General features: G+C 41.5%; 1 protein-coding gene across 11 annotated transcripts in view; it reads right to left on the reverse strand.

Moving 5' to 3' along the window:
* The window catches only part of LOC138759087 (sodium/myo-inositol cotransporter 2-like), a 251,059-nt gene that overhangs the window by 179,310 nt on the left and 57,505 nt on the right, over window positions 1–14,244 (reverse strand). For all 11 annotated transcript variants that reach the window (XR_011354632.1, XM_069928979.1, XM_069928981.1 and 8 more), the window contains one exon: window positions 6,605–6,709. Coding sequence is in view for 10 of the 11 variants with exons in the window: in XM_069928979.1 (XP_069785080.1) it covers window positions 6,605–6,709 (105 nt within the window). In the remaining variant the exon portion in view is untranslated. The remainder of the gene's footprint in view (window positions 1–6,604; window positions 6,710–14,244) is intronic.

Genomic DNA, 14,244 nt, shown 5'->3' on the forward strand with positions numbered 1-14,244 from the left:
TCACTAATGCTGGGATGTGAACCACAGTGGTCATGAAGGGGATCTTACTGCCATTCCTCTCACTGCAATTTGGTATCCCATCCTACTCCTGCCACAGGACACAAAGGAGTTGATGCCTAAAATGAGCCTTTTTTTCCCCCCTGGAATGGAATCTATCAGCTGTTGTTCAACTTTTTCTGAAGGCAGGATTTCACTTCTTGTTCACAACAATGAGGGTATGCCACTTCTTTGACAAACTCCCACATGGTCTTCCTGTAATATGAATCAGCTGGTCAACATCTTGAACATTATTACCTACAGGCTCCAGTGACTTCTCAGATGCACAAGTTGTAATTTTTGGATGCTATCTTGTAGATCTGGTTACTGCTCTACAAATTATCTTCTCTAAAGTCCTCAATATACTGTAAGCCAAATTGTGTTGGGACATCTCCTCAGCCTCTGCCAAGTTTTTTAGGACTGAGAGTTCATTCCCTTTCCTTATTCTTTCCAATGAGAATGAATTGCTTTGGCCTGTCAGCTGAACACATTTACAGAGGTATGAGACATTCCTGTGTGGTATTTGTCTTGCTGACACGTTGCTGACCAAATGCGTGAAAAATCCCACTGTGGCTGTGCTGTGTATGCTACTTCCCCCTGGAGGCAGAATCTTGTAAACAGGACTTTTCATGTTATCTATCCAAATATTTAAGATTCAATTTATTGTCATGTATACAGTGCAATATTACACGGAATTTGTTTTCATCTATTATAAGACAGACAGATTCGTCACCAGCAGAAATTGCTTCAGTACTGCTTACAATCAGAAAAAGATAGGACTCTCAGAATCACTGTCCATGGATTTTCCTCCAGGTCTTTTGCAGCCCCCTCAGCCACACAGTCCAAACCATTAGCAGCCCAAGATCCAGATCGGAACCTCCAACACGATTGTGAACAGTTCAGTGCCCATAGCACCCTCTTGCATCCCAATTCCGATACCTGGTACCCCTTCAGCTAGTCTTGAGCCAGTCTCCAGCAGCCCACAGTTTAGTGTGAATCCGTTGACCGCAGTTCCTTGTCTTGAGTCACCAACAGCCTACTGCCTATGTGTTTCTTCAACTGTAGAACCCCTCACTGGTCCGCCGTCAGGTTGACCGTCCCATGGGTCAATTCCTCTGCTTCTCCTTCTCAAACAAGGAGTGTTCTCCCCTTTCTCTGGCGCCTGTGCTAGTTCTCCGTTTCTCCAGAGTTTGCAACCCCTTGTGACTGTTGCTGATCATAGGCACAGCCATCATGGTTGCAAACCCCATAATCACAGCATTTTAAAATAAAACCACCGTTGGCTCCTTTAACAGGCTGTGTAAAGCCTATATGGAGCTGATGGCAGTTGGACTGGGCGGTTGGACCGCCATTACAGCAACTCTGGCAGTGACGCTATTTCAGAGGAGCAAGGGATATTTGTTAGCTCAATGACTTTCATAAAATAATGATAGAAATTGCTTCAAACCTCTATGGGGACTCTGTCAGGCTGGTATCATTCCAGAAGAGTCCACAGAAATCTAACAAAAAGCAGCAAGCTTTTGTTTGCTTGTTTTGTTGTTTAGGGGACCTTCCAGTCCCAGTTGTACCTTCTCCTGAGAAAACTGATTTCAGAAGCTAGTTCAAAGAATGGAGTGAGATGGACTGAGAAATCCTGTTCCTGGAGACTGTTGTGCAAATTATCAGCATCTCTACTGGGAAGAGCAAGGTAACACTGAGTAGAATAAAGGCTTGCATTTGGATAGTGCCTTTCAAGTCCCTTTCAGAATATCGCAACAACTTTTATCCTATGATAGTTTTAATTAGAGAAATACAACTGAAGATATGACATTGATAAGTTTGTGGAGTCATAGACATAGAGCAAAGTGAGAAGGATGATTGTCTTGATCTTTATGAATGAACAAGTGCTGTGTTCTGGGATCATTTACTTCACATTTGGGAGTGCAGCCAGTGCCCAGTTGCATGGCTTATCTGTAATACTGTAGCTCCATCACTTGTAACACTCCCAGTACTGCACATGTACATCAGGCTATATTTGTGTGCTGAGTGAATGAGCTTCTGAGTCTGGAAAGCATGGTCAACTGGTTTACCTGGGAGGGAAGAAGCAGTCTCCACACCTGAAAACTGGATGTGTGGCACATTGCAGCTCAGGATGCTGATGCTCAATAAGATCCAGCAGTGTGAGCAAGGGGTGGCAAAAGATTGGGAAGGACCTGTGAGAGGTAGCATGGAGTGCAGTCATCTGTTGTTCCCTTAAACAAGATGCCCTCCTGCTGACCTTGCAACTCCTAGCAGGGCTAGCATTAGAGATTAATATTGGGAATCAGTTTTGTTCAGTTTTTCTACATTGTGATCCACCCCTTTTGGAGCTATTCTAAATTTCCAAAGGGTCCTGACGTTCACAGATTTGAAATGGCCTCCAGGCTCTCATACAACTTACCCTTGGGGTTTCTTAGAAAAGCTGTAAGATCCTGTTCTGGATATGATATGAATGAGGAATGAAAAGTTCTGGCTCTATGTTATTGTGAAAAGCCGATTAGCAATTAGGAACTGGGGGAAGAGCAGTGAAAGACATCTTAGCTACATGTCAGATATAAATGAGGTTTTTTGTAATTTTCCAAAATGACCATAGGACTTTGAGAAAGCAACTTTGGAAACTCTTTGCAATCTGTTTGGGGTGCACTGTTGTGAAAGATGAGGTAATTTTTGGCAGATGGTATAAAGGATACCAAGTGGAATTATTTGTTTTGGCATATGAAAAGAATGGTGGTGCTGCTGGAGCTGCTGTAACCACAGGGTCTACAGGATCCTACTGCCCAATCTTATGCTAAAGGCTCCGTACAGGCTTTAAAGAAGGTTGATTTTGTTTTAATCCTGCAACTGTGGGTTCTGTGCCCAAGATGGTGGTGCTTGTGCCACAAGGGGCTGCAGACTCTAGAAGAGCAGCGGACTAGTGCAGGGGACCAGAAACAGGGAGAACCCTCTGTTGAGAAGGAGATGCTTCGGAGATTACCCTACAGGACAGTGACCATGGCAGAGACCAGCGAGGTGCTTCGCAAATGAAGGAACCATATAGGCTGTGGGCTGTTGGTGACTTGTGGTCAAGACTGTATATTGGCTCATGGGAACTGGGATTTGAGAGGGTGCTGAGGGCAAGAAAGCCTCCCAAAGGTCCTTGGGCATTGAAAGCTTCTTGTTCATATTGAAGGTTTGGATCTAGAGTTTGGGTTGCCAATGGATCAAACAGGGGTCTGTGCAGCTGCAGGAGCACTGGAGGCAAATCCACAGACATTCAGCATTTCTGAAGTGACTCACTCTTGCTTCTCTTTCTCCCACTGTTGGGGGTGTTTGGCAATGCTAAAGGTGCTTATTTGTTTGCCTTCTGGCAGACCAAAGGAAATCTCAAGTATACAGTATTACAGTTTTTTTGTATTATTTCATGACAATAAAAGGAATTTTAAATCTAGACATGATAGGATAGAATGATTTGCATTCTGTTTTACCAGACTCCATGACTGAAGTCGAATTAATAGGACACTGGGGAGGGGTTAAAACACACAAACTAGGAGATAGAGTAGTCTATTCACTCCCTCAAGCCAGCCCTTGCAATCCATAAGATTATTGGTGATCTGACTGCAAGAATAACTATGCTTTTATGTCTACCGTTAAATTTTCAGATCCCTTGCTTATCAAGTATGCGGTAATGGGTTGTGCGCGAGTTCAGCGAAAAGAACTGAGACAGCAGGCTGCGAGATCGTTAAGCACAAATGATTTACTTTTAAGTCCATGCTGCAGCCTTTAAGGTTATCTGGAGCATGCCCCTTGCACACTGGAACCCACGTCATGCTGATGCAAGGACGTATGTGTACTTCCGGTCTATCCCGTAAGAGAAGGACCTGCAACCCCATCTTTGCTCCACTGACCACTCCTGATAAGCGACGCCGGTTCTCTGCTGCAATTATGTGCACTACCACACAACCCCCTACCCCCACAGAATCAGCACTGGTGGTCTCACTGCACATCATGGGTGACGTCTTCTGCTTTGGTGGCCAACCCCTACGTGTTGGCGGTGGGACCATTTACCAGCTCTGACAAGCCTAAGTGTGCTGGTTTGAGGTGGTTCAGTGAAAAGTTCCTCTCTGCCCCCAATGTCAGGAGTGAAAGTAGAGGTATTTTTCTGAAGTATCATGTAGGGTCCCTCGTAGGGAAGCTGGAGGGGTGGCCTGTGTCTGCCCTTGCGAATGCAGGTGTCTAAACCTGCAGGGAAAGTGGAGGGGAGAGGGTGGCAGTGACGTGATGGTGGTAGTGGTCCGAGTGATCCCAATTCATCTCTCAGTCTTTCCAGTATGATGACGGTGTCTTGCCCTGGTGGTGAAGTAAAGTGAAGAATTGGCCCAGGACTGCTAAGAGTTCACTGTAGACCAACTCTGATAAGGAAGTTTGGAGGTTGTTCTACAGTGCTGTACAGATACCGAGGAGGACCCATGGCAGTTCATCCACCTAGTTTGGTCTCTCAGGCCTTGCCATCAGTGCTGACTTAAGGTGGTGTTGAAAACGCTTGACTAGTTCATTGGACTGGGGATAGTAGGCAATGGTGTGGTGTAGCTGGGTGCCCAGGAGTTTGGAGAGTTCATTCCAAAAGGCGGAAGTGAATTGAGACCCCCGATCGGTAGTTATGTGTGCTTGGACTCCAAAGCGGGAGACCCAGGCAGAGATTAAAGCCCTGGTGCAAGTGTCAGTGGTAGCATCCAGGATGGGGATGGCCTCCGGCCACCGTGTAAATCTGTTCACTATTGTGAGCAGGTAGCGTGACGCTCAGGAGACGAGGTGGACATGCACACCTGCGAGTCAGTGTGTCAAACTGTTGGAGGCAGTGTGCTGTTGGACCTTCAAAGTTTGGCAGTGCATGCAGGTTTTCGCCCATTCGCTAACTTGCTTGCAGGAGGATATCATCTGAACCATCGTTCAGATGGAGGGATGGGAAAGGCTGTGTAGTGTATAGAAAACTGTTTGTTGCCATTGGGCGGAGATGATTGGTCAGGGTTGGCCAGTGGAGACATTGCAAAGCAAGGTCACGCCAATGGTGTCCAGTGGGAAGTCTTGAAGCAGCAGACTCGTGATCACCGTCTTGAAACTGTGGGTCTCTGGATCATCTTGCTGGGCTTGTGCCAGGTTGTGGTAGCTGACGTTGTGTGACAGGGTGTGAACAATTGGCCTGGAGAGTGCGTCAGCAACAACATTCTCTTTGCCTGAGAGGTGATGGATTGAAGTAGTAAATTCCGAGACGCAAGATAAGTGCCGCTGCTGGCAGGTGGGCCACGGGTCGGAGGACTTGGAGAATGCAAATGTCAGCGGCTTGTGGTCTGTGTAGACGTAAAAGGCTGTGGATGCTGCGGTTCGGCATGGTGGCGGTGAACTGGATCAGTTTGCCACTGCAACTATGTGTGTCGTCACAATGCTTCCATTAATCCTTTGAAGAATTTGAACTCTTCTTTCCTCGAAGAAACATACAAAAAAGTAACCTCTTCTCTTAAATAGGCAAACCCATGTTTTTAAACAGTTCCATATTCAACCACAAGAGGTAACATCCTCTCAATATCCACTCTAAACTCCAGTGGATGCAAGTCCCAAGCCCTCTCAAACCCTTCCCCAGAAGAACATCCAGTAAACCTTCTCTGAAGTTCTTCACATCCTTCCTTAAAAAAATATTAAGTTCAGTACTCAGGAAGTAGTTTCATTGTTACCATATATAGATGAGGTGTATTTTATTCCAAGAACATTTTGTTAACTTGACTAATTATTTTCCAGATCATGAGCTCTGCAACCTCTCATCGTTTTGATAATATGCTATTTATTTTGTTCTTGCTCAAGTGTACAATTTTACATTTACACATCTCAAATCTTTGATAGAGCATAGAAACAGGCCCTTCTTCCCAACTTGCTCATGCTGATCAAAATGTCCCACCCACACTATTCCCACCTGCCTGTATTTGGCTCATATCCCTCTAAACCCACCCTATCCATTTTTTCCTCACACATTTGCAATAGTACCTAGCTCAGCCACCTCCTATTCTGCATGTAAAACTTACCCCTCAGATTCCTGTTAAATCTCTCCCCTCCCCTCTCCTCTGTTGATTGAATTTAAAAAAAAATAGCCAAACAGATTTCCCTTACTTTAGCTGATTACCTTGAATTTTTCTAAGTGCCCCATCTTTAATTACAGCTTCTAACATTTTCCTTCTGACAGATAATAAGAGGACCGGCCTGCAGCTTGTGTTTTTTTTGCTTTACACTGTATGGCCAATCAGATGATAATAAACTTGAACTTGATAGCCACAGTGGAATGGAGATATGGAATGGTGCAGTATGGTGCATGGGACATTCAGTTGTACATTGTGGAAGGTGCTTAAGATTAGCATTTTCCCACCTGTTCAATTCATATTTCAATGGAAATTATATTAGAACATAGAACATTTTAGCACACAGTACAGGACATTCAGCCCATGACATTGGGTCAACTGATAGAAACCTAAAAGCACAGACAATAAAGTTTCCAATTTATATATGGAAATAAATCACAGAAACTTACCGATATCTTTGTGAATATATAGGCAAATAAAGAAAGTGTAGCTATGAGGAAATGAATTCTTTGGCTTCCAAATCGTTTTCGTAAATATTCAGGCATAGTAGTAACCTGCCGGGAAAGAATATTAAAGATATGACCAAAAAATAAGTGATCAGCTATTTATCAGAATATTACATTTCACTCAATGGATGAGGGCAAATAGTCTTGTTCAGATTGCTCTAATATAAAAACAGGAAATGAGTGAAATAATTTCCACTGGCAAGGACTCCATTCCATTCTCTTAGTTCATCTGTCTCCATTGTCTCTGCTTCAATGACATGACTTTCCACACAGGTGTCTCTGAAATGGCTTCCCTTTTACCAGATCCCCTGATGACAACTCATCCATATTTCACAACTCTGCTCACCTATTAATAGAAACAAGGACAGAATTCCCAAGTTCTCAACTTCATCCCACCAGCCTCCACATTCAATTTTACAAATTCTGCCACCTCCACTGGGATTCCATCAGTTTCCTCCCCCCCCCCCACCCCCCCCGCTCATTCAGCATTCTGAAAGGATCATTCCTTTCACCATTCCCTGATCCTATCTTCTGTACCCATCTCTGGCACTTTCCTGTGCAACAGAAAACTGTCCATTCACCTCTTCCCTTTCCACCACCCATGCATTCAAAATGTCATTCCAAGGGAAACAGAGAATCACTTGCACCCTATCTGGTCATTCGAGTGGAAGAGGTTTGGCTCCAAATGTCGACTGCCCTTTACCTCCTATACAAAGCAACCAAACAGATGCATCTCTTTGCTTCGTATGGATGCTGTGTGACCTGCTGAGCTTCTCCAGCACTTTTGTGTTCTATACTCGACCCCAGCATCTGCAGATTTTCTTGTTTACATCCAATCTAGTCAATAATATTTGATGAAGTCCCCTTATCAGTAGAGAAACCAAATGCTTGCTGGGCTGAGCTCACTGTAGATCATCTGCATCAGTCTGATCTTGATCTTCCAGTCACACTGTACCACTGCTCAGTTTGATCCTGATTGAATTTTCCTGGTTCTCCTTATTGTCCCACTTCCCCAAAGTCAGGCTGCATTCATTAACTGTTTCTCCCTCCACATTATTTCCAACATTTTCTGTTTTATTTCTAGTATCTGAAGTTTTTGATTCTTAGATTGATCTGAACTTGATCAAAGACTGAAAAATGGTTGCTCACTTCCAAGACTCAATTGCATTTGGGTAGAGAAGCATCTCCCCATTGAAGATACTGGACCACCTTCCTTACACAATGGGGAATTCTCTTAACCTCACGGGAAATGGCTGACAAAATTTTATATTCTAAACTCACTCAGCTGGAGGAACTCAGTGAGTCAAGCACCCTCAGTAGGAAAAAAGAATGGTTGAAACATTTTATAAAGATTGGAGAAATGTAGTAGAGAAGCAACTCACACATCTTCCTGTGGTTAAAATGAAACCTGAGAAACTGGAGATGTGAGGCACAAGCTCTACTTGCCACACTACTGTGCTTCTCCAAGATCAGGTCAACTTAATGGCCTTATCTTTCCAGAGAGAACTTATCCCTCTTCATGTGAAAGTAAAGGCGGATATGATCCAGTGCTTTATGAAATACAGAGAGCCATGAGGACAAAGAAGTAAACAGGTATCACAAGAAGATATAAATAAACAGATCATGTGTTACATCTTATAATGTGACCAGAACCACACACAATATGCTCGTAAGGTCTAACCAATGTTTTATAAACTGAGAGTTTAACTTCCCCACTTTTGTCTTCAGTGTCCTCCCGAATAAAGGCCGCATCCATTATGCCTTCTTAACCATGTAACCTACCTGCACTGCAGTCTTCAAATCTTTTTGGATTTGTACACCATGATGCATCATTTCAATGCTTTCAAGGACCCTACCATTCATGATATATGCCCAAAACTCATTACCTCACACTATCAGGATTAAACTCCACCTACCCTATCTCAGCCCATTTCACAAATATATATTGATATTACCTGTGCCCCAAGATTCTCCGTACTCTCAATAATTCTATCCATCTCTGTGTCATGTGCAAAGTTACTGATTATGCCTCCTCCATCCACATCTACATTTTTCAAATAAATTATAAACAGCAAGCACCCCAGCACTGATCTGGGGGGGGGGGAACACACCACCAGTCGCAGGCATCAAATCACAAAACCGTCATTCTCTCTCTCTGATGGCCAAGCCAATTTTTGATGTAATTTACCAACTTGCTCTGGATCACTTGTGCCCTTTCCTTTTGGACAGTGTCCCATGTTGGATCTTGTAAAAAGCCTTAATTAAGTCCATGTAAACTACATCTACAGCTCTGCCTTCATCGATACACTTTGTTACCTCCCAAATAAATTCAGTCATGTTGGTCAGACAAGATATGTCCTTGACAAAGCTATGTTGGCAGTTTCTGATGAGTCTCTCCCTTTCAAAGTGATCACAAATCCTGTCTTTCAGAATATGTTCCAATAACTTATCTATTCCTGATATTAGGCTCACACATCTGTAATACAAAGGTTTCTCCTGCTGTCTTTGGAAAGATGAAGCAAATTTGCTGTCCTCCAGTCATCTGGAACCTCTTTTTTTATACATACAGCGTGGTAACAAGCTCTTCTGGCCCTCAAGCCTGTGTGGCCCAAATATCCCAGTTAACCTACAACCTCTGTAGTGACCATCTTCCTGTATATTCACCTGGAAAGTCCTTTTTTTTTAATCACTCATTCATCAAAAAATATCCATGACAAGTTGAATAGAGTTTTCCAAGGTTTATTACTTATCAACTTTGATAAACAATGGGAGGCGGAGCGTAATGGCGCAAGGGAAGGAGGTAGAATGAAGACTCTCCTGGGGGAATAATTTTAAAGTCAGAAAATAAAAACTTTTAAAATAATAGACAGTTACTAAAAATCCCTGGAACCCATCTGTTACATGCTGGGCATAGCTGGTAGAAGAAAGAAGGCAGCAAAAACCAAGTTAACAGTAAGTAAAGAAATTAAGAAAATAGAGAATGTATAGCCTACCTTAACCCTGGAGCCTGGGGTTCAGGTTCTGAGGTCCCCATGACCAATGCGGGCAATGACGGCCTTCCTGAAGCCAGAAACAGCACAACCTGCCCGGAGAACCGAGGAAAATGGCACTGAAGCCGTACAAATCTCTCCGGAGGAATATCAAAATGTGGGCATGCACGAAAGTTTACCCCCACGCATGCTTGAGAAGGAACAAGCTACTGAATGGAATCTCAACTTTTTTAGTGCTGACAGAATTGCGGAATTACAACTTGGAACAGAGCTGTCAGAAACCCTGTTTTTTGACAGATAGTGTGATACAAAAGAAAAGGGAAGCCAAGAAGAATCAGATGAAGATGAAGAGCCTGACGAAAGCCAAAGTTCAGCTATAAAGAATCTTTCTTCATTAATGATGGGGCATTTTCAGATTTTAAGTGAAGATATCCAGAATATTAGAATGATGTGAAGGATGTTAGAATTGACATGACGAAGAATGCTGTGGAAGTTAATAAAGTTAAAGAAAAAGTTCAGAGAGTGGAATTGGATGTGCAGATTGTTAAAAATGATGTCAACATTTGTGTGGACAGAGTGAAAAGGGTTAAAATTTCTGAAATTGATAAAAACAGGAATGAATTGCTGTAAAAGATTGATATATTGGAAAATCAAAATCAACTTGTCAATGTCAAGATTGTTGGTCTTACAGAAGATTCTGAAGGAAGTGAAAAATCCCATGAATTTTTTTCAAAAATAGATTCCTAAAGTTCTGGGTGAAAAACGGAAATGAATTGGAGAGAGCTCATAGAGCCTTTGAAGGAAGCCACTGCCAACTCAACCATCTAGAGTGGCATTGGTTAAACACTTACACATTCAAGATAAATAAAAATAATTGAAGGATACAGTCCAAAAGGCAAGGTAAATATGGAACCTATGATTATTGATGGAAATAAAATTTTATTTTATGCTGATTTGAGCAAGGCACTGGTGGATAGAAGAAAAGAGTTTAATCCAATTAAGGCGATTCTTTGGAAGAAAGGTAACAAGTTTATGTTCAAACATTAAAGGTGTTTATGTACAATAATCAATCCAGATTTTTTTGTGGCAGCAGAATCTCTTCCTCCAATTAAAGAAGATTATCAAGGAGTGGGAGGGTCAAGTCCTCAATGAGAAATGCAAAGAATGGTGGTACAGCTTACACCCAAGAGAGCCATACTGTTACAGGTTTTAAGCTGTCCACAAGAGTTTCAGACAGGTCTGGAGGATCAGAGTCAAACAGTCATAATCAATGATGATCAAGTAAATGCTGATCTGGAAGTGGCCGCTGAAAGACTGTTTTGAATAAATATAATTGATATTTTTTTTCCACAGGGGTGGGGTGGATGCTTTTTCCTTACTTGCCTTATCCAACAGGTGTCACAACCCGTATGGTGGAGGTAGTAGTGCTGTTTATTTTTTGTTTATATACAGCATTTTTGGGGATATATATATATCTATTTGTTTACTTCTTTCTTTGCTTTTCAGTACTTTTCCTTCAGGACAGAGGCATTCACAGAAGCTACGTATTTGATGATGGAGACCTGGGTGGGTAGGACTGAAAGAGATTTAGATTTAAGCAATGGATGAGAATAAAACACTAAGTTTTCTTAGATTCAATGTCAATGGGCTTCATAGTCAAATTAAAAGAAAAAGAATATTTGCTTCTATGAAAAAGATGAAAATTTATATTGCATTTTTACAAGAAACTCATTTGACAGATAAAGAATATTTGAAATTAAAAAGAGAATGGGTTAGTCAAGTGGTATCTTCATCCTTTAATTTTAAAGCAATAGGAGTAGTAATATTAATAAAGAAACCACTACTGGTGAAAATTCAAGATGTTATAATTGATCCTGTGTAAAAATATGTCCTAGTTCATTGTCAAATTTATTCTGAAATGTGGACACTTATGAGTATTTATGCACCTCACTGACAAAAGACAAGGAGGAAAGACCCAACACCCAACCCCAACCAACCAATTTTCCCTTGCAACCGCTGCAACTGTGCCTGCCTGTCCCGCATCGGACTTGTCAGTCACCAACGAGGCTGCAGCAGATGTGGACATACCCCTCCATAAATCTTCGTCCGCGGAGCCAAGCCAAAGAAGAAAGAAGAAGAAGATAGACGATGAAGATTTTATACAGGATTTGTCAGAGTCACATGAAAAAATATTAATAGGAGGTGATTTCAATTGTTCTTTGGACTCTATATTGGATAAAACAATGAAATTGGTAACAAAAACTAAAATGGCTACATTGAGTTTGATGAAGTAACTAAATTTAAACCCTTGAAATTGAAGTGGATCTCCATCAAAAATTGGAATTTTTATCTTGGGCAAAGAAGAGTGTGTCTGAAACTGAATTAATAATGCAGCCACTTCATCCTGTCTTGTCATACCTAGGTTTACATTACTTTGTCCACCCGGAGTTTTGATCCTTGTATGACCTTAAAAGAGATGGCATTTGACTTCCACCTTTGTTCAATGTGGCCATCATTCAGGTTTGATCTCTGGCTCCTTGGAGCCACCTCATTAATTCTGGATCTCGCTGATCTCGTATTTGTGGCATTGGCTCAGCCCTTCCTCTGCCTGGTTCAAGACCAAGTCCAAATTGTGGCTGTAGCACTGGCTCTGCATTATCTTAATCAGCTTAGTTCTGGACCAAGCACTTCTTGTGGTTCTATCACTGGCTCAGCTTTGTACTTAGACATCTATTCTAAGGCTAAGCCCATATTGTGGTTCTAACGCTGACTTATCTCCATGCCTAGACCTGTCTATTCCAAGACCAGGTCCACATTCTGGTTCTAATGTTGACTCAGCTTTGGTATCTAATAGTTTCCTTTTTTGGAATTCTACCTCAAAACTTGATGTTTTCAATAATTTACTTCAAGTACCAGATAACACTGTCCCTGTGACCTGGCCTCATTAGCAGCAATTTATTTGTCCAATTCTAGTTGCTTCTTTTGCTTTTTTAGCTCTATTTCCTTCAATTTTAGCTGCTCTTCCTACAGCTCTTTTTGTTGCTGCACATCCTCTTGTCATTGCTGTTCCATGTCTGTCTTATCTGATCCTCCTTATCTTCTAAGTAAAATTCAAACTGAAGCATTTTTTATTTTTTGCTTTAAGAGCTTCTATGCCTGCTTGAATCTTTAAACTCATAGAATCAACACCTGAAACTCTGAACCCTGCTCTAGAGCTCCTCCTATTGGAAATATTTGAAGAACTATCAGGAGATTCTATTAGGTCGTGTACATCAGATGATGCTTTAATCTCTGACCATGTCTCCATTTTGATTGTTCATCCTTCACACCATCTTGTGGCATAACTGCAGTTACTTTTGAGAATATGATCTCAAATTCTATAATGGTTTTTATAGTAATTTTGGGAGATGTGTATCCCTCAAAATTGTTTTCTTTATCTTGCTTGAAGTTTATTTATTTCCCTTTGAATCTAATTGCCACCTTTGCAATTCTACTATAAGCTCTGATACTTTCACGCTCTTGACACACAGTTCGTTAGCAGCTGCTCCTGGCTCCTTAACAGCTGCTGTTTTTTCCATTGTGTTGCCTGTCACACTCATATTTTAATTATGCACAATTTCTCCAAATCCAAAACAATCCTGATCGGACAAGCAGCTCCAATGCCCCAAACCATGATCTAATCTTTAATAAACACAGAAGGCTTACCGCTTCAAACAATGGTTTTGATTGTTGCTTATCAAACTGCTCTAAACAGAGCCAAGTTGATTCAGTTTTCTTCCAAATTCAATTTCAAACTTTCTATTATTTTCCAATCCATCCTTCTATTGACTAACATCCAGATTTTATTTGACATATGAGTCTTGCTTGAGGATCCATCCTTCTGTTGACTAACGAGCAAATAACAACCCATTTTATTGACTAACGAGTCAATAACGATCTCTTTATTGACTAAGTGAATCAACTATCTTCCTGTATAGTCATCTGGAGAGCCTGAAATGTCCTTGCTTTATCACTCATTCATCAAAAAATATCCATGACAAGTTGAATAGAGTTTTCAAAGGCTTATTACTTATCAACTTTGATATACAATTAGCATGATGCTCAATAGATACTTAATGTTACTTGAAACAGTACGTATGATGCTCAATAAAGTTTCATATCTATTTCAAGACCCTCCATCTTCTCAGAACAAAGAAAATTCAAAACTGTCCGTCTTATCTCAAAACCACAGAGAGAGACCTTGGTCTCATAGGCTACAACCTCAGAAAACACTCAAAGTAATGCAAAACAAACTGCGGGCTACCACAGATTTTATCCCTTATAACCCTACGTTTTTATTTGAAAAGTAGGAGGAAACCAAAGCACCTGGAAGAATCCCATGCAAACACAGAAAGAACAGACAAACTTCTGAAAGACAGCGCTGTATTCAAATCTGGGTTGCTGGTGCAGTTATAGCATTGCACTAATTGCTATGATAACTGTGCTGCCAGTGGCCAGTGAAGATCTAAAAATCTTAGCCAAACCCCCAGCAATCTCTTCCCTTGCCTCCCATAGCAGCTAATGACAACTTTCATCTGACCCTTGAGATTTATC

This window comes from Narcine bancroftii, chromosome 3 (assembly GCF_036971445.1).
Source record: "Narcine bancroftii isolate sNarBan1 chromosome 3, sNarBan1.hap1, whole genome shotgun sequence".
Taxonomy (NCBI): domain Eukaryota; kingdom Metazoa; phylum Chordata; class Chondrichthyes; order Torpediniformes; family Narcinidae; genus Narcine; species Narcine bancroftii.